The sequence below is a fragment of the Oxyura jamaicensis genome, chromosome 9, assembly GCF_011077185.1.
Source record: "Oxyura jamaicensis isolate SHBP4307 breed ruddy duck chromosome 9, BPBGC_Ojam_1.0, whole genome shotgun sequence".
Lineage (NCBI taxonomy): Eukaryota > Metazoa > Chordata > Aves > Anseriformes > Anatidae > Oxyura > Oxyura jamaicensis.
The window spans coordinates 11545879-11568665 of NC_048901.1; the positions used below are offsets into that span (position 1 = coordinate 11545879).

Genomic DNA, 22787 nt, shown 5'->3' on the forward strand with positions numbered 1-22787 from the left:
CCCCCCCGCCGAGGCCGCCGCCATGTCGCGGCGCCCGGTGCCGGCGTGAGCGCTGCGGGACGGCCCCCGGGGGGCGACGGCCGCGGCCATGCGGGTGCTGCGGGGCTGCTGCGTCGTGCTGCTGGCGCTGGGCGAGTGGCTGCGGGCGGGCGGCGTGGTGCCGCTGGCCGACTTCTACCCGTTCGGGCCGGCGCAGGGCGACGCCGCCACGCTCAAGCAGGACGACGGCGGCTCCGAGCTGCGGCCGCTCTCCGTGCGCTTCCCCTTCTTCGGAGCGGGGCACACCGGGCTCTACGTGAGTGCGGGGGAGCGGGCAGGCGGGGGCCGGTAGCCTCCCCCTTCTTCCCCTCCGAGCCTCTTCCCTTTCCTCCTTGCCCCCCCACCCCTTGTTTTTTCCCCCTTTTTTTCCCTTTTCCCCCCGTTTTGTCCTTTTCCCCCCCCACTCTTTTTTTATTAATGCTCGGCTCGCTCCCAGCACGTCTCGGCGAGGCGTGGGGTTGTGGGGCCAAACGGGATGGCCCCGCTTCAGTCCGGAGCGCCGGAGCGGTGCCGGGGTGCTGGGAGCAAGCCTCGGGGCGTGCAGCGGGGTCCCAGCCTCGCAGGGCTCCCGGGAACCGCCCCGGCCCTCAGCCGGCTTAGGGCACCCGCAGGGTGGGACGGGGAATAGCCAGAGCCGTCCTCCAGGCTCCGCTGAAAGGCGAGGGCCAGGAGCCCGTCTTGCACCGGAGCCGTTGGCTTTGGACAGGCAGCTCTGTGCCGTGGGGCACAGCCCCTGGGGTGCTGTCCTGACCCCCCCCTCCCCGCCCCCGATGCTCACAACCCCCCCGAGATGCTCTCAGTCCTCTGTGGGCAACCCCGGGGCGGCACCCCGGAGTGTCCTGTGGCCACCGAGAGCCTCAGCCTTGTTTGAACACCCAGGCACTGCGCGGCCGTGGCAGCGCCAGCGCCGGAGCAGATGTTGCGAGGCTCCTGGGCTGCGAACTGAGCCCCAGCTGTGGGACGTGCCTGCCGATCTCCATGTGAGAGTCATTAATCGAGCTGGGAGGACGCACTGGCATCTCCCGAGTTTTCTAAAAATTGCATTTCCTCCGAGGATTTTAAAACAGAGCCTTCTGCTTTCCATGCTCTTTCCACCCGGGGATGCTGACGTGCCAGCGTCCCCGCAGCCGGGCACGAAGCAGCAGCTCCCCGCGCACCGGCCGGCTCTCGGGAGCCCCGGGGGGGCCTGGCTGGGGCCGTCGGCTGCCCCGGGGGGACGCACATACGTGCCCAGGTGCTGCCAGGACAGAGGTGTGCCGTCCCACGCCCCGGCCAGCGCTGGGGAGGCGTGAGGAGGAAGGGTGGGACTTGGTGTTGAAAGATGAAGTTCTGCGCTTCCCCTGCTGCAGGCTTGCCAAGGGACGTTGGTGTTCCCCAGCCTGCTCGTGCACCGGGACGGGCTCTCTCTGGACCGGCAGCTGCCAGCGGGAGCCCTGTGGATGCACAGCCCAGCGGCAGAGATTTGTCCTCATCCCTCCCGCCGTGCTGGCTGGGCTCCAGCAAGCCTTCATTTCTGCTGACACTGAGAGCACGGCATTTAAAGCGGTCCCCCGGGGAGGTGAAGGTGCGGATATTCTGGCGATGGTCACACCTTGGCTCCGGCAGCTCCAGCTGGGGCTGAGCCCTGAAGCTGAGACCTGGGAAGGAGCAGTCCCTGCAGCTCCACCGAGAGCTGGCCTTACGCGCTGGGGATGTGCTCTCGGCTGCTGGAGCTCACTCCAAAAGCTGCCACCAGCAGTGTTCGGGAGGGCCCTTGAAGTGGTGAGGGGTGGCCTGGTGGTCTCCAGGGGAGCCAAAATTTGGGAGCTCCTTGCCCTGAGAGCAAGGGACCAGGCACACCGTCAGTGGTGCAGCAGCGAGAGGGAGGTTCCTGCAGGATGCTGGGCTTGGGTGGGTGTTGCCTGACATGCCAGGCACATGGGGCTTGCTGCAACCTGTTCCCCTCTTCCTCCTCGGGTGCCCAGCCTTGGGGCAGGTCTGTGTCTGCCCGCAGGTGCGGCTGGGCCTTCGTCATCCTGATGGGATCCCTGCCTGGGCCCCCTTTGGGGGCAGGAGGACAAAGCCCAGTTAGGAGCAGCTGGCTTGCAAGTTGTGTGGGCAGCAGAGCTGGTGAAACCCAGCTTTCTTCTCTCGGGGTAGGGAAGCGGGGAAAAGGGGCAGGTGTGGGTTTTTTGCTGTCTAGAAAGCCTTGCGGTCGCTGCTGGCCCAGCTTTTGGCATAGCTGCTGGTCTTCCAAGCTGACCAGCCGTTCAGAGCAGGCTCGTGGGGCAGACCAAGAGCTGCTCCCTGTCCTGCCCAACCCGTGTGGCCAACGGAGAGCGCCGGGCACCATCCTGGCACTGTCTCAGAGGTGAGCTCACCCCATTACAGAACAAGTCGGGATGTTACGACCTTGGCTGAGTGCACATGCTGGTTGGACACTGCACGTCCTTGGTACGGTGACTTCTCCCAGATGAAGAAGCCAGCCCTACAGTGGGTGCGGGAGATGCGTTGACCACGGGGCCGTGCCCCCTGCCTGTCACACATGTCCCTGCCTCGAGCGCAGGCTGTGAGCAGCGGCCGCAGCGCAGGGCCCGGACAGCCCAGCCCTGGGGGGTCCCTCCGAGCCCACCCCCTCCTCCTCCATAAAACAAACAAAACAAAAACACACACGCACACACAACCCTTCTTGGCGCCGGTTCTCCCCCATCTTGCTTTAATAACAGGAAGAATGTTCCTCCGCGGACACCGCAAGGTTACGCAGGGTTTGTGAACGGGGAATCGCGTTCCCCTTAGTCACGGTGGCGGCTGCCCCGGGCGGTGTGGGCTGTCCCGTACCCGGTGCTTGTTCTGTGGCCGTCTCCTGGGACCCTTACAAACAGCCCCAGCACCTGACCAGCACCGGGGGTCCCTGCCCAGGCTCCCCAGGGCTGAAAGTGCACGAAAGGCAAGCGCCCCCCCCCCGCGGTGTCACACCTGCAGGCCCGCTCCCCTCCCGGCTGCGAGCAGCGCCAGGCCCCGTTCCCTCTGGAATATTTGGGCTCTAGGTTTCCGCGGCCGTGGTTTCCCCTCGTTCCTGGGCCGTGCGATGGTTTTTGCTGTGTGCTGGGAGGGGGAGGACGCACCTTGGCCGCTAATTACAAGAGTTAATTAGCTCTGGGAGCCAGCGAGCCTTTGGGTACTGGCATCCCCTGCTGCCTGGGGACGGGGGGGAGCTCGGTCCCATGATGTTCGCCAGCCCTGCCGCTCATTTTCCAGCCCACACCGCTGGTTGGGGTGCCCCCAGCCCGGGCGGGCGCTCTCCCAGCTGTTCCTGGCGGGAGAACAGGGCTGGGTTTGTTCGGGCTCCTGGCCCTCCGCGGCGGAGGCCGGGGGGTGAGGCCGCTTTCCCCGGGCCCGGGCCCGGCCTGGGGCACGTCCGTGCTTCAAAGGGCAGGAAGGGGAAGCGCTCAAATATTTGTGGAAGGAGGTTGGGGGGGGGAAACAGGTGAAGGAAAAAGCGCCTCTAAAGTAAGGATTTGGGATGGCCAGGGCTGCGGAGGGCACCAGGGAAGTGCCCGTGGAGGCCTCGGTGCTCCTCGGGGCCGTCCTTGCCCACTGTCCCGTATCTCCGCAGGTTAATAACAACGGGATCATCTCCTTCCTGAAGGAGGTCTCCCAGTTCACGCCGGTCGCCTTCCCAATCTCCAAGGACCGGCGCGTGGTGGCAGCTTTCTGGGCAGATGTGGACAACCGGCGGGCGGGCGATGTGTATTACCGGGAGAGCCAAGACCAGGCCATTTTGGAGCGGGCGACCAGGGACATCGCGCAGTATTTCCCCGAGTTCCCCGACTTCTCCGCGCAGTGGGTGTTCATCGCTACCTGGTACCGGGTCACCTTCTTCGGGGGAAGTTCGTTTTCACCGGTGAGTGGTGGGGGCCCTGGCGGGTGGTGGGCAGAGCCCGTGCCACAACACCCTGCACAGCACCGCCGTGCTGGGGCTGGGCCTTTGCCAGCACTCCTGAGGCAGCCAGCCCTGATGAGTGAGGGAGCCATTAGCTTAGGGGTGGGTTTTTTAAGACGGGTTCCCGAAGGAACTGGAACTTTGTCGTCATCTACAGCCTTGCTGAGGAGCCCGGGTTTTTGCCCGCAGCCCCAGGCTTACAAAAGCTGGTTGGAAACTTGGCTCTGAAGTCTTGTTCCTCTTCACTGTCGGGTATCTCTCTGGGATGCAGCTGCAATCCTGCCCTGCTGTCAGCTGTTGTGGCCCAGCTGCTGTCCTGGGGCTTTCTTCTAAGCTCCAGGGATATGAAGGCAAATTTATGTACTTTAATAAGTTTGATCACCCATTCGAGGGTACTTGCTGCCTTTCCCCGTAGTGTCACTGGGAATGGGAGTTCTTTTCTGAAAGGGTTTTCTCCTGCTTAGGCATTGGTGTTTCCTGGCTCGACGCAGAGAGCCCTGCTGAGGGCTCACTGCTGCCCTTCCCAGGAGAGGAGGGCTGGTGCTGAAGGAAGCATCCCTCTGCTGCGTGCTGCCTGGCAGCTTAATTTTCTGTCCTTTTTCTGGCCTGCTCGCTCCTCAACCGTGCTCCCTGCCTGCCCTCCGTCCTCTCACAGCCTTCTCCCCTCCCTCCCGCAGGTAAACACTTTCCAGATTGTCCTCATCACGGATGGCAAGCTGTCCTTCACCATCTTCAATTATGAGTCCATCACCTGGACCACGGGTATGCACGCCAGCAGTGGGGGGGACTTTGCTGGGCTTGGCGGCATCGCAGCGCAGGTAAGCAGCGGACGCGGCCATCGTCCCCAGGTAGTGCCTGAGCCGGCCGTGCTCACGGCTGCCCTTTGCTTTCCCTAGAGCTGTTCCTGGCAGCACGAAGCAGTCCAGGGATTTTTGGTGGTGGCTCCCTCCCTCCTTCCCTCCCCCTGCTTTTCTGAAGTTCTTAAATATCCGTGTGTGCTCTCGTTCTCGGAGCTGAGACCATATAGGGGACTTTGTTATAACGAAACCACGGTTCTTTACCTTGGCTGCTGCCTCTTAGTTCCTTTTCCTTCCTAACCTCAGAGTTTAAGAGCGGCTCGGCAGCTGCCGCGGCCAGCACAGCTTTCGCTTGTATTTTTATTTCATCCTTGTGTGCGTTGTTGTGTTTAAGAGGGGGAAAAAAACGCAACCCAGTCCCCATTCGGATGTGTGAATTTACCACCAGTTGATCTGTCCTTGGCTCCCCGCCTGCAGGAAATCGCAGGTGTAGAGGAAGGGGACATGTTTTGAATCCCTGAATTCAGGAGCGCGGGTTTTATGGATGTAAACAGGGCAGCGACTGCACACCTTGGCCAGTGGGCAGGCCTCCAGCAGCTCCCGCCGAGGAGAAGCGGAGTTTCGAGGGAAGAAACGTCCCTCTCGCCCCACGCCTCTGGGCTGGGCTCCCCAAAGGGTGCTGTGAGCCCGGACCCCTCCTCGCGCGTGGGCTCCCGAGGGCGAGGAAGGGCTGTGGTTGTCCTGGGGAATAACACACCACAGAGGGGATGCAGGAGGAATCCAGGGAACCTGGGTGGTGGCAGCGACGTGCGGTCCTGCGGAGCGTCCCTTCGTGCTGCCGCGCCCCTTGCCTCTGCCCCCGCAGCGCCGCTTTGCCGTGCTGATGTCTCTTTGCTCTCTGCCCTTGTCCTCCCAGGCAGGTTTTAACGCCGGTGATGGAAAGCGCTACTTCAACATCCCTGGATCCCGCACCGATGACATCGCTGACGTGGAGATGACGACAAATGTGGGTATCCCCGGGCGCTGGGTGTTCAGAATCGATGATGCCCAGGTGCAAGTGGGGGGCTGCAGCAATACAAGTAAGAGGACAGCAGTTAGGTTTATTTAACTCCCAACCCGACCCCAAACTGTTCTCCAGCCCTGTCTTTCCCTGCCTCGACCCCCACCCTCACCTTCCTCCCCAAGGGGAGAGAGCAGCAACCCGTGGGTGGATCAGACAGCTCGAAGGGCTCGGGGAGGGCTCAGGGTGGGGGCAGCGATGGGGATGACATCCTACGGAGCCGCCGGCACCGATTCGAGAAGCCTGGCTCCTGAGGATCTGTGCCCGGGGATCACCAGGCTGGTTCAGGGCCAAGCCAATCGTGCTGGGGCTGCCTGCCACGGGCTGCAAAAGCTGATGGGGAGGAAAGCTCTTGAGTCCGAGGCAGGCTGCGAGGCGCAGGGAGCCGTGTGGGGTGCCGGGGAGGAGGTGAGGGCATGCACGAGGGGCTCTATATGGGTCCCGTACCCGCCATGGGGCTGGGGAGGCTCGTCCGTCCTGTGGGGCAGCTGCTGCCCAGGGCAGCCAGCAGTGAGCAGGGGCTGTGCCTGGCCACCCCAGCTCGCCCTCCGCGGAGCCACCGACCTGTTCCTTGTCCCCGCCCCACCCTGGCTGTGTTTTCTTACCCGCTAATCTACGCGTGTTGTATATCACCTGTGGGTTTGCTTTATACAGGTTCTCCTGCCCCTCTGCCCCAGGCCATAGGCAGGGGCTGGCTGGATAACGCCTGGCGTTTGTCCCCTGCCCAGCGGGGCTGGCCCTGCCTCCCCGCTCCTGCAGCAGGAATAAAACTGTCACCCTACCCGGCGGGGAGCCCGAGAGGAGCGAGCCCTGCCCGGCCGCGGGCACGCAGCCCCCAAACGCGGGCTCCCCGAGCGCCCCAGAGAGCCGGGTGACCGTACCCAGCCTGACGCACGCACGGACGGCGGTGCTGCTGGGGCTGGACGGACGCCAGGACAGACCCCGGCGGTCGCGGCGCCGGACGGCAACGTGTCAGCCCTGCCGGGGCGGGCTGTGAGCGGAGGGCGCGCTTGTCTCCGCAGCCTCCGTGTGCCTGACGCTGCGGCCCTGCCTGAACGGGGGGAAGTGCATTGAGGACTGCATCACGGGGAACCCCTCCTACACCTGCTCCTGTCTCGCAGGCTTCACGGGGAAGAGGTGCCACGTCGGTGAGCGGCCTCCCTGCACCTCCGCAGGCTCCAGCCCTGCCTGCCCCGCTCCTCGCTGAGCCCCTGCCTTCCCCTCGCTCTTTCAGACGTGGACGAGTGTCTGTCCCGCCCGTGCCAGAACGGAGCCACCTGCGTCAACGGCGTCAACAGCTTCAGCTGCCGGTGCCTGCCGGGCTTCAGAGGTGCCAGCTGCGAGATGGGTGAGTGTTGCGCCTCCTCCAGAAGGCACCGTGGAGCCATCAGCACCCGTGGTTTCCGCTGGGCATCCTGCATCTGCTCCTGGGTGCTGCGTTGGCTGCCGTCTGCAGAGACGGGGCCTGCAGGCAGCCACAGGCTGCCCTGTTTAGCTCCCCTGCGTGAGGATAAGACACGTGTGCCTGGAGGCATCCCCCTTGTAAGCAGGGATGGGGAAGCCTTGGAGGCTGCGGTGCCGGGCTCAGCAGGGCCAGCAGAGAGGTGATGAAATGGCTGTGCCGCATCCTCCCACCCCGTTTTTGGGCAGAGCTCCTGGGGCTGAGCCGTGCAGCAGGTCTGAGAGCCGCTCATGTCCCCAGGAAGGGACTGAGAGACGGCAGGCCTGTGGGACGAGATGGGGCAGCCAGAGAGGGGCAGGGGGCTCTCGGGCACACTATGTCCCCCCCGCCATGCCCGTGGGTTTATCTGGGCAGGCTGGGGAAGATCTGTCAGTGGTTTTCTGAGGGCACAGAGGAGCCGATGACAGCCAGTTCTCCTGCCACGTTTAGTAGCAAGCAGCTGTTAGACCTCGAGCGGTGCTGGGGAAGGGTCTGCTTGCATTGCAGACCCCCACGGGGGGCAACGCGGCTCCGAGGTGCCGGCGTTTATACGGAGGCTCGCAGGGTGCCCCGGGGACAGGAGGTTTCCAGCAGGAGCTGCGCTGGGCGCCGAGCGCTGCAGTCTTGGATCACGACTTGCTGAAAGCAAAGGAAACTTTGGCGGCGAGCGCTTCCTCCGCTGGCAGCGCGCTCCCAGGAGCGCCTGTCCCGGCACAGCCGTGGGGAACGCGCCCTCTGCCTCGCCCTTGCTGGAAAACGCTGGCGTTTAGTGCCTGGGCAGGATTCTCGGGGCGGGGGGGGCCCTGCTCCGTGCGGGGCTTTTGCAGGTGGTGGCCAGGTCCTGAGCCGCTGGAAGCCACTGGGAGCGTTCCCAGCCTCGCCAGCCCAGCTCGCCTCCGGATGAGTCACTGCTAATGCAGGCAGCAACATCCGCTGGGGGGGAGGCATCTGCTCACAACACCTCTCCTCTGGGCGTGGGGACGGCAGCAAGGGCTGATGTCCAAGGGGCTTGGCGCTGCTGCCAGGTTTCCACGCGAGCAGAGGGAGCGGAGCAGCGGGACAGCCTCTGCTGGCCGGGCTGGCTCGCCCTGCGCTGGGGATGCTGCCAGTGTCAGGCTCCCCGTGAGTCCCTGTGCTGGTGGGGAGGGAGAGCGGGGAGTTCCCTTTTGGGGGAGGGATCCTGCACCCAGAAAGCAAAGCTGGAGGGAAGGGCCGGGCTGTCCGAGCCGTCCTTGCCCGGTTTGTGGTGCTGGCTCTGCGCTCTGCCTGGCCCTGCCTGCCGGCAGTAGCAGAGAACACGGTGTGCTGGTCCTGCGCGTGGCTTCACCCCCCTCTTCTCTTTGCTGTCCCACCACAGAGGAGTTGCCATGCGAGACCAAGGTGTGCCAGAACGGCGGGACGTGCCAAGAGGCAAACGGGACGGCGGCATGCGTGTGCCAGCCGGGGTACGCGGGAGCAGACTGCGAGACAGGTGGGCGCTGGTGTCAGGCATCCGCGTGGCGGGGCCGTCTCCCGCTTTGGCAAGCTGCACGCCCACCCCGACTTCCCCACCCAGCCTGATTCCTCATTCCCCGCGGTGGCTTTGGGGGGCTGGAGCTTGGCCTTGCTGCGTGTGGCGCTGGTTTTCCAGCATAGCCTTCCCCCTGCTGAGCGCCACCCTCGCCTGGCCCTGCTGGCCGGTGAAGGTTTGTAGGGGAGAGAAGTGAAGGAGTTTACAGACCCCTGGGTTCCTCAGTGAGAGGAAGGGAGCCTGGGAATGTCCACTACCCACCCTGCTGTTTGTAGCCCCTGCAGAGCAGCGGGACTGGCTCAGCAGCAGGCAGGGAGATGCGCTCTTGCCCGCGTGTGTGGGGTGACGAGGGCTGGGACCGCAGCAAGTCTGCGGTGTGCGTCCAACCCACCCCTCCCTGTCCTGCCCTGCAGAGGTGAACGAATGCGAGTCCAGCCCTTGCCTGAACGGAGGGCACTGTGTCGACCTGGTTGATAACTACACATGCGTGTGCCTGGAGCCCTTCGTGGGACAGCGCTGCGAGACAGGTGCTTGGTGCCCCCCTGCCCAGGGCAGCCCGCGACAGTGCCGAGGCTTTGTCCCCACTGCCCCTCTCTGGAGGCCCGGCTCACCGCATCCTCCTTCTCCTCCAGACCCTTCCTCCTGTGAGGACCGGAGCTGCAGGAACCGTCAGACGTGCAACTACATCCGCCCAGGTCGCTACATCTGCACGTGCTCCCCGGGCTATTACGGCAACAACTGCCAGTACGGTGAGCGGCAGCGCGTGGCGTGTCGTGGTGACACCAGGCTGTGTGGGAAGGCCACCGGCCGTGTCCCCTCCAGGGATGTCTTCAGTCAGCGTCCTTCTCCCCGCAGGTGGCCCCCGGGTGCCCGGCGCCTGCCTCTCCAACCCCTGCCAGAACGGGGGCAGTTGCCTGGAGCTCGAGCAGGGCTATGCCTGCGACTGCCAGGAGGGCTACAGCGGGCAGGACTGCCGCGACAGTGAGTACCTACCTGGGGTCTCTCCAGCAGGATGCTGACCCTCTGGGGAAGCCCTACAGGAGCAATTGCCCGTTCCCAGGGGGAAGCAGCCCTGGCAGAGCCCGTTCAGGGCTCTTGGACTGAGCTGTGGTCCCTATTTCTGAGGGGGAGCCATGCATGGGGGCTTGCAGCTGTGGGTCCTGAGCTCCCCCAACTGGCTCCAGCAAGGCCGCTTGGCTGCCCTGGCCCCACAGTTCAAGGGAAGCTCCCTCTCCATCTCTTACAGAGCTCAATGAGGGCTGCGAGTGTCGGAATGGAGGCAGCTGCCTGGAGGGGAACGTCACCATCTGCCACTGCCTGCCGGGGTATTTCGGTCTCCTCTGTGAATTCGGTAGGTGAAGGCTTCAGGCGTGCTGTTGGAGCTTGCTGTGTTTGCTCCCTCTCCTGGACACTTAACGCCAGTTAAGTGCTGATGAGGGGCCTAGCCTGTGCCTAGGCCTGGTGCAGAACCCTAGCACCACGGGGACACGCTTAATCCGAGCCACCTGCACAAGCCAGGGCCTGGGGATATGCTCCTCGTGGCGAGGAGATGCTCTCTGCATCTCATGCTCTGCCTTGAGCCGTGCCTTTCCTGTAGAAGGAAGCCCTAGCTCTGCACGCTGGAGCTCCAAAGCTCACTGCAGGCAGAATGACCCTTGCCACGGGGCATGGGTGGCCGCAGTCCCTCCCTTCTCACCACGCTCCATAAAGCCATGGGACCCGTTCTTGGCTGGGAGGTGCTGGCTGGCCATCCTGCTGCAGTGCCTCTGATGGAGGCTGTCTGGCTGTGCGTTGGCAGAGGTGACCGCCACGCCGTGCAACGTGAACACGCAGTGCCCAGACGGTGGCTACTGCATGGAGTACGGCGGGAGCTACCTGTGCGTGTGCCACACCGACTACGGCACCAACCACAGTGAGTGTCTGCAGCCGGGGCACGGGCTTGGCGCTGGGAGGGAGGCGAGACGGGTGAGCACAGGGCCTGCCCCAAAGGTGAGGCAAGTGGGGAGGAGGGCAGAGCTGAGGTCTTTGTTTGGCTTTGCAGCGGTACCTTCCCCCTGCGACTCCGAGCCCTGCCTGAACGGGGGGTCCTGCGAGGCTCAGGACGACTCCTACACCTGCGAGTGTCCCCCGGGCTTCCTGGGGAAGCACTGCGAGAGAGGTACGTGCTGTGAGGGGAGGAGAGCGCGGCCTCTGGGCCGCGGGCCTTGCTCGAGAGCCGCTAGGCATCTCCTGCTCCTCTCCCGCAGCCCGGCCGCGGCTCTGCAGCACGGCACCGTGCCGCAACGGGGGCACCTGCAAGGAGTCCGACGGCGAGTACCACTGCACCTGCCCCTACCGCTTCACCGGCCGGCACTGTGAGATAGGTACGGCTCCGACACCAGGGAGGGAGGCGGGTGGTGTGTGTCCTGCTCCCCGCTCAGCTCCTGCTCGCCCCCAGGTAAGCCGGACCCCTGCGCCTCGGGGCCCTGCCAGAACGGGGGCACCTGCTTCCACTACATCGGCAAGTACAAGTGCGACTGCGCCCCGGGCTACGCCGGACGGCACTGCGAGATCGGTACGTGTGGGTGCTGCAAGCTCGGGGGGAACAGAGTTGCAGCTTTGGTAGCAAGCGTGCTGCGCTGCTGGATGTCACCCCCAAGCCACTTTGGGGACACGCTGAGGGGAAGAGGCAGCAGCTTTGGGCCCTGCCAGCTCCATACCGGTGCCCTCTGCTCTTCCCAGTGCCGTCTCCCTGCTTTCTGAGCCCATGTGAGAACGGTGCGACCTGCGAGGACCTCGGCGGGGACTTTGTGTGCACGTGCCCCGTGGGCTACACCGGGAAGCACTGCCGGACGGGTGAGGGCCCCGTGCCACCACCACCGAGCCCCAGGCGCCACGCTGCCCTTGCTCATGCCCCATCTCTCTGCAGAGATTGACTGCGGCGTGCCCAGCGTGGTGAAGCACGCCCAGGCCTCCTTCAACTCCACCACTGTGGGCTCGCTGGCTGAATACCGCTGCGAGCTGGGCTATGCCCTCAGCCAGCACAACAGCCCCCGTGTCTGCCGCTCGCAGGGCGTCTGGAGCGACCCCCCCGAATGCGACGGTAGGCAACGGGAAGAGGCTGAGCCGTGGTTATGGCTGTGGGACCCCAGCAACCTCTTATTCCCTTGAGCACGCTGCTGTGGGACCCCAGTGCTTGTCGCCCTCGCCTTATCTCCCCCCTGCCCAAATGCTTGCAGAGATCGACGAGTGCCGGTCCCAGCCTTGCCTGAACGGCGGTCAGTGCAAGGACCGCATCGCTGAGTTCCTGTGCGTGTGTGAGCCGGGATACGTGGGCCACCACTGTGAGTTGGGTAAGGAAAGGCGCAGAGCTCGCGTGGGGATGAGGGGAGAGAGTCTGTGGCCCGCCAGCCAGAGCAGGGCACGAATGGTGCGGCTGGGAGCGGGGCTGCCCACACTTACACACAGCAGCTTCCATCTCCTGCCTGCGTGTGGCTCGGGGAGCCCCCAGCTCACCTGGGAAGGGCGCGTGTGCTGCTTGCCCACCCGTGCAGATAGGTGCTGCGTGGGTGTCTCTGTCACCGGCGGGGCTGTGATTCCCAGGAGGCTGGGTCTGGATGCCCTAACAGCAATCATGTGCTTCCACGTCCCCCTGCTCATCACAGCAGTTTGCTGGAGGACATTCCTAATGTGATGCTCTTCTTCACGCAGTCTGAACGTGTGTAACGAAGCCCCTGGGTGAGAAGTGTCCCATGCAGCTCCAGAGTTACTGGCCAAGAGGGAATATGACATAAAAGCAGCTTGAGACTTAGCACTTGTGCAGGGCTGTACCCCGCAGCAGTTCCTTGTGCTCGCTCTCCTGTGCACACGCCTCCGTGGTGGCGTGTGGGCTCAGCGTGGTGCTCGTGGCGGGTGCAGGAGGAAGGGGGCGCAGGCGGCTGACGGGGATGCTGGGGTTAGCTGGGTCAGAGTCCGTGGCTGCAGGGGGGATTAAAGGAGGGGACGTGCCACACACACCCTGCAGGACATCTCAGCACAGCCCCCTGCCGCCAGCCATCTGCGCTCCCCCTTCTGCCCTGCGCTCCAGCCCCGCGTGAGGCTGCTTCTGGCTGGGGGGCTCAGGGCAGCGAGTGACGTGGGGACGAGAAGCGCTGTCTTTCCAAACTTCCTCTCCTGCCTCCAGCCCCGGCTCTGCTCTGAGCCGGTCTCTCCTCTCTGCAGAAGTTGATGAATGCCAGTCAGAGCCCTGCAAGAACGGCGGGACCTGCCGGGACCTCCCAGGCTCTTTTGTTTGCCTCTGTCCCGAGGGCTTCGTGGGGATCCAGTGTGAGGAAGGTAGGGAGTCTGCTGACAGGGCCCTGCCGGGCACCGCTGTCACTTGGGCTTGGGGACGTAGCTGGGAGCTGCACCAAAGCAAAGGGCTGGTAGCTGTCACGGGGCTGATGCTTGGTCTCAGCCACTGTCGAGGGTGCACACTTGGGCTCCTGGCCCTGCAGAGGATGCTGCCAGCCCTGGTGCTGTGGTTTGTGTCCCCCAGCAGCAGAGCCAAAACTTGTCTGGTGGGGAGGCAGAGGCCCCAGTGCACAGCTCGGGCAGAACAAAGTATCCGTCAGATCCCTCAGCTATGGATCTGCTCTGCAAGGTGCCCGGGCTGCTGTGGCATTCAACAGGCAGTCCTGGCTTTGGTGGCTGTCCACGTGGGCTTTTCCTGGGGCCGTGGGTGTCTCTGCTGGCCCTGGGCGCGTTGGGGTCCTGGTGTGCTGCCCGCAGCGTGTGCTTCACTGCCTGCGTGCTCTCACCTCCAGAAGTGGACGCCTGCGAGTCTGGCCCGTGCCAAAACGGAGGGGAGTGCGAAGGCTACCGAGGCTCCTACCTGTGTGTGTGCCCGGAGGGTTTCTTCGGTTACCATTGCGAGACAGGTGAGGGGGGCAGGAGGACGCAGCTGCAGCCCTGTGCGGCTGCTGACGCTGGGCTGTCCGACGCTGTTAACGCCCCTGGTTCTCGCTCCCACCTGCAGCCAGCGACCCGTGCTTCTCCAGCCCGTGTGGGAGCCGAGGCTACTGCCTGCCCAGCAATGGCACCCACAGCTGCACCTGCAAAGTGAGCTACACAGGCAAGAGCTGCGAAAAAGGTAAAGGCCCTGAGCAGCGGCACCAGGATGTGGCGAGGGGCTCAACGGCAGCGTGCCCGCCCTGCCCGGTGGCGGCCGTGTCACCCGCCACCGAGGGGCTCAGCCATCGGGGACCGGCAGCTCTCCTCGCCCTGGCGGGGCTCGGATCTCGCCTCCACTGGGGGAGCCCCGGCCCCATGGATGCTGGGGGCAGATGCCAGCAGGGCTCAGTCGTGCCAGGTGCTGGGTGGCTGCTGGAGGTGACAGCACTGGCACGCGGGCGAGGTACACGGGGACGCTGGGGACAAGTTTCTCTGGGCTCCAGTGGTGCAGGTGCAGCAGGGGTCGCATCCGCCTTGGATGCCCTTGGGAGGGGAGGCAAAGAAACATGATTAAAGCCTCCGGCCCTGAATAAAAGCATCCCCGAGGCCCCCCAATCTGGTCTAAGCGATCTCTGCGGGGCTTTAAGCTGGAGGAAGGTTGTTCACTGTGTCCCCGTGTGGTCCAGGATGTGGCAGCAAATGCTCTGCCCCCAGCTCTGCCGCACCAACTGCCCGCTTGCCCTGGCTCTGCCTGAGCCCATCGGGGTGGCCGAGCAGCCCTGGCTCCTCCGGTGCACGCACGGTGCCTAGCACGACCGGCCAGCAGCAGCTGTAGGGTTTCTGTGAGCTGCAACGAGAGAGAAAGAGAGAGAGAGAGAGGGGACCCTGTCCTCCATCAGTGCCGCTCTGCATTTCGTTGCTGGGGTCTGTTCTCTAAAGATTCATGGCATTACCTCTCCCCTTTGCTTTTGCCCACACCCTGAAGAATTGCTGCCACCAACCTCATTAAAGGTGGAAAGGGTGGAGGACACTGGTGTGTTGATTTCTTGGCACCCGCCTGAGGACGCAGCCGCCAGGCAACTCATTGACGGCTACGCCGTGACGTACGTATCCTTCGACGGCTCTTACCGCAGGACAGATTTTGTGGACCGAAGTCGTTCTGCCCACCAATTGCGGGCACTAGCCTCCGGCAGAGCCTACAATATTTCTGTCTTTTCAGTCAAACGCAACGTGAACAACAAGAATGATATCAGCAGGCCTGTCATGCTCACCACGCGCACTAGTGAGTAGTGTCCTCAGGGGGATTCGGTTGTGAGTATGGGCCCCCCCGACGCCCAGGGCGGCGTTTCCAGCCTGCGGGGCCTCTCCTCGCCGGCGCTCTGCCCGCAGCCACGTGCCTTCCCCGCGGAGCTGGCGGAGCACCTGGGGAGGTTTCCTGCCACCTCCAGCTTCCCGTGCCCCGGAGGTCTGCTCCGGTCTGATCCCAGCCTCCACCAGCCGTGGTGTGGCTGAAACAGGCAGTGCGGACCCTGAAGTCTGGGTTCAGAGGCACTCAGCACGGAGAACGGCTTTTCTCTGTGCTGCGGCCGCTGAGAGCAGGGTCTGAAGGAGCGATCGAACGCTCTGGGGCTGGTAGGGAAGCAGGCAGCGACAGCGGGGATGGCCCCTGGGTCCTGCTCAGCGGGCTGCTCCACGGGCTCAGTGTTGGGGTCTGGGTTCGGTCGCTCTGCAGGTGGGCAGATGGCCACCTGGTTGTCCCCCGGGGCACAGGGCAGTGGAGGCGTCTGCTCCGTGGGCAGAGGCAGCGTGTTGGGCATGGTGACAGCTCCATCGGGCACGGACAGCGGGTGTGCCGTGTCCTGTCCAGCCCGCTTTCTGGAACGGGCAGGTAATGCCGTGTCCTCTGTGACATGTGTAATCCCTGGCCCAGGGATGGTTGGAGTAGGAATCGGGGGGAGAACAAGGATGGAAGAGCTCGGACTTGGAAAAGCTGCTCTCTTGTGAGAAGGGACACCTGGGGGCTGGGGTCCTCCTGTGCCAGCTGGGCTGAGCCATGCGGGTGCTTCCGAGCAGCACCAGGCCTTGGGCGGCCTGGAGGTGGGAGCAGGCACCGAGGGCAGTCGGGCAGCTCCAGCAGCCTCCGTGAGAGTTTGGGGTGTGCCGGGGCACGCACGCAGCCCGGTCCTGGGGTCTTGTCTGTGCCGGTGTGTGCGTGGCTGGGGCAGCGGCTGGGCAGGCGGTGCCAGGCTCAGGGGGCTCTGTGCTTGCCGGGGATCTGTGCTCAGTGAGGAGCGACTGGTGCGAGGTTGAGGCCAGGGTGCTCCTGGCTGCCTGGTGCTGAGACAAGGAGCGTGGCAGGGAAGTGGCCCCAAGCTGCTTGGGGTGGCGCTGAGCTGCTTGGGCTGTGGCCGTGCTGGTGCCAAGCCCGTAGTGGCACGAGGAAGGCTGACGTGGATGGGCAGTGTGGGGCACAGGAGTCAGGGGGTGCAGGAAGGGACGGAGCCACTGCCGAGGCCAGCTGCTGACCGTGGCCTTCCCCGCTTCTCTGCTCGCTCCGGCCAGGACCGCGTCCGGTGGAAGGCTTTGAGATCACGAACGTGACGGCCAGCACCATCACGGTGCAATGGGCTCTCCACCGGCTCAAGCACTCCACTGTCAGTAGGGTGCGTGTCTCCATCCGCCAGCCTGGGGACCTGGAAGACCGCACGGTGGAGCTGAACAGCAGCGTGGCCAAGTACACCTTCCTGTGAGCGTGGCAGGCGGGCGGCGGGGCCGGCTGGCGCCCGTGAGCCCCCGCGCTCACCTCCTCCTGCCCGCCCTCCTCCTCTGCAGGGACCTGCAGCCAGGAGAGCGCTACATCGTCCATGTCACCACGCTGAGCGGCCTGGGGACAGAAGATCACCCCTCGGAGAGCCTGGCCACGGCCCCCTTCCACGTGTGGACGAGTGAGTGGGGCCGTGCAGTGCGGGCCGAGGGCTGGCAGGGGCGTTGCTGGGCTGGGGGCGAGCTCCCAAGAGGCTTGAGGTGACGCATAAGCAAGCTGCTACCAGAGACTCGGCGCTTATTTTCTCCCATCTCCCTCCTGCTCCAGGGCCTCTCCCCCCTCGAAACCTCACAGCCTCGCGCGTCACCCCCACCTCCGTGTCCGTGACGTGGGAGCAGCCGCCCGCGGGCGCCGTGGAGGGGTACATCATCAACGTCACCACCCTGCAGAGCGTCAAGAGCCGCTACGTGCCCAACGGCAAGCTCGCGTCCTACACCGTGCGGGACCTGTTGCCCGCGCAGCGCTACCGCCTCTCCGTGACGGCCGTGCAGAACACGGAGCAGGGGCAGGTGCACAGCGACCCCATCCACCTCTACGTCACCACCCGTGAGTGCCTGCCGGGGCGGGGGGGACACCGAGCTGCAGCGGTCCGTAGGAGCTCGCCGCTCCCACAGCGGGTGCCTCCCGCTGGTACCAGCCCTCCCTGTAGAAGGGAGGCGGCGGTGGCTTGCTCTGCAGCCTTTGGATGCAGAGTTACACCTCGGCAGTGCTTTGTAGGGGAAGGGAGCAGCACCTGCTGCCTGGGTGGCATCACCGGTCCCCAGACAGCCCTCGTGGCACCCAGCCCGATGCTCCGGTCACTGCGCTGACTCGCTGCCTGCCTCTCTCTAAGCCTAACCCTTTGTGGCCTGCAGTGCAGAGGGATGGGGTTCCGGAGAGGCGCTGGAGCCAGGCTGGACACCCCCGGGTCCTGCGCAACAGGCTGCCCCCAGCCTTCCTGCCCGAACTCCGCCTGCTCGCAGACCACGACACGGCTGAGGAGCCCTCCCCTGCCCCCAGGTAGGCACCAGCAGGGCTGAGCACAGCCCCTCGCCCGCCCCAGCCAGGTGAAGCCTCGCTCCGTCAGCTGGCGCAGCTCCTCCGCGCTGCCCAGTGTTTGTGCCCAGAGCCACCTGCGAGTCCTTCGGCCACGCTGCCTCCAGCCGCTGGGGACCCCACCGTGCCCCCCACCCTCACGGCTGTCCTTCCCCAGGTTCACTGAGCTGGTGGATGGCAGAGGGAGGATCAGCGCCAGGTTCGGCACTGTGCTGAGCAGATCCATCACCGTGAAGACACGTAAGTGCTCTGCTGCCTCTTTGGCCTCCTCCTGTCACCCAGTGCTATCTCCTATACCTCCCCCACTCCCCTGGGACAGGGCGACAATGGGGCAGGCTGCTGCGGGGCCGAGGGAGAGGGGAGGGCAGGACCCCGTTGTCTCTCCCTGGACTGACATCTCCCCAGCCCAGGGAGAGGGGTGGCCCACGGCGGGTTGGGGAACCCAGGGCTGGGTTGTTGGCAGTGGGAGGAGACGCAGGATGCAGCGTGGGCTGGGCTCCTGCCTTGCTCCTGAGGTCAGTGAGGAGGGCACCTGGGCCCCCTACTTGCTCAGGCCCAGCCTCCAGTTTGCCATAGCCAGGGTGCCACCAGGGAAGGGCTAAACTGCTGCTGCAAACCTGGCCAGCCCCCTGATGCCAGGCTGGGTCCCCTCTGCCTGCCGCTGCTGCAGAAGGGCTGCCCTGGGGTCTGGCCCGGGCTGGAAGTCACGTTGACCCTCTCGTTGCCCAGAGCCAGAGGCTCCCGTGAAGCTGGAGAACATCGAGGAGCCTGGCCGGGGCAGTCTGGCGCTGCAGCTGCACGAGGCACAGAGCAAGAGTGAGTCTGGGGCGGGCACGGCCAGCGGGAATCCGGCCCCACGGGCATCAGAGCGGGGCTGACAGCAGTGTGTGCTTTGCAGGCACTGGGCAGAACTGCTCTGCAAACCCCTGCAAGAACGGAGGCACCTGTGTGAGCGAGAGCGAGTCCTACCACTGCGACTGCAGCCCGGGCTTCAAGGGCAGGCACTGCGAGCTGGGTGAGTGCCGTGCTCCTGCTGCACACGCTGAGGTTGGCGGCTGTCCCAGCAGCAGGGTCCCACAGGGCACAGGTCACCGAGCACCCCCCGTCTGTATCCAGCTCCCGGGTTCTGGCTGAGCCTCCCCCAGCCGGGATTCTGCTGTGCTGTGGGGCTGGAGCTCTGCGGCTCCTGGCGGGTTGGCTCCAAGCGATGCTGAGCCTGGTCCTCTGGGGCCACAGCAGGGGAGCCAGGGGGGGCTTGGCCCCCAGGGCGCAGGCAGGCAGGGCTGGAGATGGGCTCGCTGGTAGCTCCCCTCTCCTGTTCCCCAAGCAGCCTGCAAGAAGGTGCCACACTCGTGCACGCGGCTGTACTCGGAAACCAAGTCATTCCCCGTGTGGGAAGGAGGCACCTGCCACTACCTGTGAGTACTGCCCGCGGGTTGTGCTCCCCCTTCCCCTCGCACCGAGAGCTGGGGCCGGCCCCACAGTGCGGCTCCGGGGAAGGGAGAGTGAGCACGGGGCTGCCCCGTGCCCTGGCCACCTGCTGCCGGGTGCCCAGCGCCAGCGAGGCAACCTCTGGATCAGGGCAGGGCGCGACACAGTGCCACCCCTGCCTGCCAGCCCAGCTCAGGGCCACCTCTGTTCCCAGAGGGGTTGAGGGACCGGGGGCCTCTGCTGTGCCCCCCCAGCCTGCCTGCAGCATGGCTGCAGCAGCCCAGCTGCTTGCCCAGGCAGGGCAGGCTCAGCCATGCTTGTATCTAGAAGACGGGGGAGCCCCCCCAGCACTTACAAACACAGCTCTGTCCCTGTTAATCCCTACAGCCCTCCCCTCTGCTGTGTGTGCAGGTACAAGAGAGTCTACAAGGTACACCAGGATGTCTGCTACAAGGAGAGCTGCGAGAGCACCGGTTCCAAGAAGCCAAGCAGCAGGTAGGGCCAGCAGAAGCATGCTCCTTTCCTTCTGCCTGGGGGCCTGGGACCTCTGGCTTACCCCAGCATGCTTGGACCAGGCTCGGCAGGGAAGGGGCAAGGAACAGCGCGCGAGGCCCAGGCGTGCTTCCCGGAGCTGCTCCTGAGGCTGCAGGGTTCGGGCGAGTGGGTCAAGGGCCAAGGTGCTGCAGGACTGATGGTGCTTTTGCTTCTTCTCTTCCAGAAAACAAAGCAACAGTCACACACTGAAGAAGCCATAAAGTAAGTGTCTGTTCCAGGCACAGGCTGAAGCCCCCCAGGGGGCAGGTCCCCTTCTCCCAGCCCAAGACAGGCATCCGGGACTGGAAGAGGCAGCTGCTGGGCTTTTGGGGGGGGCTCCACACACCAGCTCATTCTCCTCCTGCTCCTCCGCAGGGTTCAAAGCAGTAGGAGCTTCGTCTTTCCACACCTAAGGGCTTTTGAAACACCAGGAAGATCAGATCTGCTCGCTGGGTTGAACGCAGCAGGGGACCCTTCCTGCCTGGCGTCAGCCACTCCCTCTCCTCCAGCCCGTTAGGGACACGCAGCCAGATCAGCACCCGAGCGGCGTTCCCTTCTCTCTGCCGGACCAGCAGTGCCTTCACCCCGCCTTGCCTTGCTGCAGGTGCCCCTCTGCCCCACGGAGCCAATGCGGCGTGCTGCAGCAGCCAGCTGCCTGCCCCCAGGGGCCTGGCCCCCCTCGGCCCCCACAGCCCTGAGCTCCCGGCTCTGCGAGCCCAGTTCCCTTCCACCAGCATCTGCACCAACCTCTTTTCCTAACCCAAGGTTACCCGTTACTTATAACCCCAAATAAACCCGTTTAATGCAGACCAGAAGCCCTTAGCTATCAGCCGAAACCTGGCCCGCAGCCGGGTGGGGAGGCCTTCCCCACGTACATTCCCTAGGAGTTAGAAATTGTGAGCCACTGCCCTGAGCAGCGAGGCGAGAGCCGGCAGTGGAGGCACGTCCCCGTACTGTAGCTGGGGGAGAGGGGAGAATTAAGGCAGCTTCCCCTGCCTTCATTTTTTTTTGTTTTGCTTTGTAAACGAGCCACGGTTTTAACCAAATTCCCAGCTCAGAAAGTCGTAGAGCACCTAGAAGTTACTGAAAGGTGACCTGTAGAGCAAAGATGGTCAGCCAGGGTGTGCCACCACGCTCGTTCTGGTGCTACGCAGCGCAGGGCACAGCATCAGCTTGGCTGTCCCCCTGCGCCGCCGGCGGTCCCCGCATCGCCCTGCGGTGCCGATGCCACCACGGTGCCGTTAGTGGCCCTGCCGTGGCCGCCCTACTGACTGCCGCGGAGCAGGCAAGGAGAAGTTTAGCTTAGAAATGTTCCTAGTTTTTTTTTTGTTTGTATGACAACGCTAGTTAAACATAGATTTGTGTATTAACATACACAGTGTATATTATAAATTAATACATACCAGAGATATATCGTAGTTATGGTATAGAGTGTTATTTCCCGAGCAGCAGGGGGGTGTCCCGGTGGGGCAGCCCCCCGGTGAGCATCAAAGGCACCTCTGTTGTTCGACCACGCGTAGCCTTGCGGGTGTTCCCACTGCAGAACCAGCCCAGGAGCTGCAGCGCTGCCGGCAGCCTCCTCTCCCTCCTGCGCCCTGCGTAAGCGCAGCTGCCACTGCCTGCGGCAGCAGCCCAGTGCTGGACAATGCCGTGTGAGGCCACGAGCAGGGGGACAGGGTGAGGCTTCCCCCAGCGCTGGGGATGGCCCCCAGAGACTCAGATTTGCAGAGAGAGCGCGCAACCTACTTTTTGCTAAGGCTGCCTGATCCTGCTCTCTGGATCTGTGCTCTTGGGATGTGGCAGGGTGTGTGCAGGAGTCCTGGACATCCCTGGTGTGGGAGGAAAAGCTGCCCCTTAGCCGCAAGTGCGAACACCAGAGCAGTCTGTGCCATCCCTAAGGGTGTGGAGCCAGAGCCTCCTCTGCACTCTGGGGCTATGGTCAGAATGTTTGCTCCCCTGCCATGGGCTGAGAAGGGGGGGGAGGAGGATCCTCCCTGCAGTGATGCGAAGTGCAGCCTCCCCCCATCCAGCACAGTATGTAACACAGCCAAAAGGATTTAACCTTGTCTTTGAAATAAATTAGTTATTTTGGTTTTGTTTTGTTTGTTTTGTTTTTAATAAAAATGCTTGATAGAAACTGGATGTTTTCTAAAGCACCTGGTCAATGAGGAGGAAAAAGGGTCAGTGCTGTGTTGTGCTGTATGGGATTTACTGCACGCAGAGCCTTGCAGGATCCCGCAGCTGCTGTGGCTCATACCTGTGCTCCAGGTGGTAGGGCTGGGAGGCCTGGGGGACACCACGGAGCCTCCCATCCTCACTGTCAGACTCTTCTACTGCTGTCATCCAAGCCCTGATCTCCCTCTATATACAGTGTATCCCTGTCCTCTTCCTCTTCTTCTTCCTCCTCTTCCTTCTCCTCCTCTTCCTCCTCTCGAGCCAGCAGCTTCTTGAAGACCTCGTACTCCTCCGGGGTGGCACGGGCCAGGTTGGCCAGGAAGTCTTTTTCAGGGAGACGAAGGACCTCCTTCAGTTTGGGGTTATTGGTTTGGGTCTGGCCCTTGAGAGGCGTCTGGTAGAGCCCCCTTCGCTCCAGGAAGATGTGCCGGTTCCTCAGCTCAGCGAAGGGCGTTTGGAGAAGACGGGCCTTGACCATCTCCTTCTGGCGGATCCCCATCCTGAAGTACGCGTACTGCGTGCAGGACGCGGGGCTTCAGCACACGGCCCCAGTGCCGTGCGGTAGCCGTGCGGTAGCCGTGCCGTGCTGGCAGCCCCCACCCTGACCCCCTCACCTGGAAGTGGTAATGGAGGCTGCCGGGCTCCTCCAGCAGCACCCCGGGGCAGCTCTGCAGGACCTCCGTCAGCTGCTCGGCCGTGAAGAGGCACTTCTCCCGCAGCACCCGCACCACCGCCTCCATCCTCCGCCGGGGCAAGGTGAAGACCTGGGGGCAGCGCCCGGCCACCCGCTGCAGATGCCCTGCGGGCACCGGGGTGAGCGGGCACCGGGCCGAGCCCGCAGCGCGGCGAGCCCCCCGCCCTCCCGGCCCCGGGCCCTACCTCCGCCGAGCCCCAGGCGCCTCAGGTACTGGGCGCGCTCCTTCAGCTGCGCCTCGGCCGCCCGCAGCAGCTCCGGGCTCCGCTCCAGCAGGCCCAGCGCGGCCTCGGCGCTCAGCCCCAGCAGCAGCAGCTGCTCCGCCGCCGCCGCCGCCCGCTGCGGGCCGAGCCGGGGCTGCAGCTCGCGGAGCCGCCGGGCCTGCGCCTGGCTGAAGCCCATGGCCAGCAGCGC

The 22787-nt window shown here is 64.4% G+C and overlaps 2 protein-coding genes across 7 annotated transcripts; one reads left to right on the forward strand and one right to left on the reverse strand.

The window, feature by feature from the left end:
• Positions 1 to 6: 6 nt before the first annotated feature.
• SNED1 (sushi, nidogen and EGF like domains 1) lies at positions 7 to 21597 on the forward strand. 6 transcript variants are annotated; one of them, XM_035334667.1, is made up of 33 exons: positions 7 to 295; positions 3635 to 3922; positions 4639 to 4779; positions 5675 to 5837; positions 6841 to 6966; positions 7053 to 7166; positions 8617 to 8730; positions 9183 to 9296; positions 9402 to 9518; positions 9625 to 9750; positions 10016 to 10120; positions 10568 to 10681; positions 10811 to 10927; positions 11016 to 11132; positions 11207 to 11323; positions 11491 to 11604; positions 11678 to 11851; positions 11988 to 12101; positions 12970 to 13083; positions 13554 to 13667; positions 13766 to 13879; positions 14666 to 14962; positions 16243 to 16426; positions 16513 to 16625; positions 16772 to 17050; positions 17359 to 17503; positions 17697 to 17779; positions 18269 to 18355; positions 18438 to 18554; positions 18867 to 18957; positions 19382 to 19465; positions 19689 to 19726; positions 19880 to 21597. In XM_035334667.1, exons 1-32 carry the CDS (start codon positions 89 to 91, stop codon positions 19723 to 19725), a joined length of 4341 nt encoding a protein of 1446 aa, XP_035190558.1. In that variant the 5' UTR covers positions 7 to 88; the 3' UTR covers position 19726; positions 19880 to 21597. The 6 variants fall into 6 exon arrangements, with proteins under 6 accessions (XP_035190558.1, XP_035190560.1, XP_035190563.1 ...); XM_035334669.1 differs by having other exon boundaries at positions 18870 to 18957; XM_035334672.1 differs by having other exon boundaries at positions 14900 to 14962.
• MTERF4 (mitochondrial transcription termination factor 4) lies at positions 21251 to 22781 on the reverse strand. The gene is made up of 3 exons (XM_035334673.1): positions 22559 to 22781; positions 22294 to 22478; positions 21251 to 22193 (listed from the first exon to the last, which is right to left on the reverse strand). The coding sequence occupies exons 1-3, from the start codon at positions 22773 to 22775 to the stop codon at positions 21825 to 21827; spliced, it is 771 nt and encodes a 256-aa protein (XP_035190564.1). The 5' UTR covers positions 22776 to 22781; the 3' UTR covers positions 21251 to 21824.
• Between the last annotated feature and the right edge of the window lie 6 nt (positions 22782 to 22787).

Coding starts and splice junctions, on each gene's coding strand:
- MTERF4 (XM_035334673.1), bottom strand. CDS start 22,775: ATGGGCTTCAGCCAGGCGCAGGCCCGGCGGCTCCGCGAGCTGCAGCCC. Junction 22,479..22,558: donor GCGCCTGGGGCTCGGCGGAG/GTAGGGCCCGGG, acceptor CGGTGCCCGCAG/GGCATCTGCAGCGGGTGGCC. Junction 22,194..22,293: donor GCCTCCATTACCACTTCCAG/GTGAGGGGGTCA, acceptor TCCTGCACGCAG/TACGCGTACTTCAGGATGGG.
- SNED1 (XM_035334667.1), top strand. CDS start 89: ATGCGGGTGCTGCGGGGCTGCTGCGTCGTGCTGCTGGCGCTGGGCGAG. Junction 3,923..4,638: donor GGGGAAGTTCGTTTTCACCG/GTGAGTGGTGGG, acceptor TCCCTCCCGCAG/GTAAACACTTTCCAGATTGT. Junction 17,504..17,696: donor GAGCCCTCCCCTGCCCCCAG/GTAGGCACCAGC, acceptor GTCCTTCCCCAG/GTTCACTGAGCTGGTGGATG.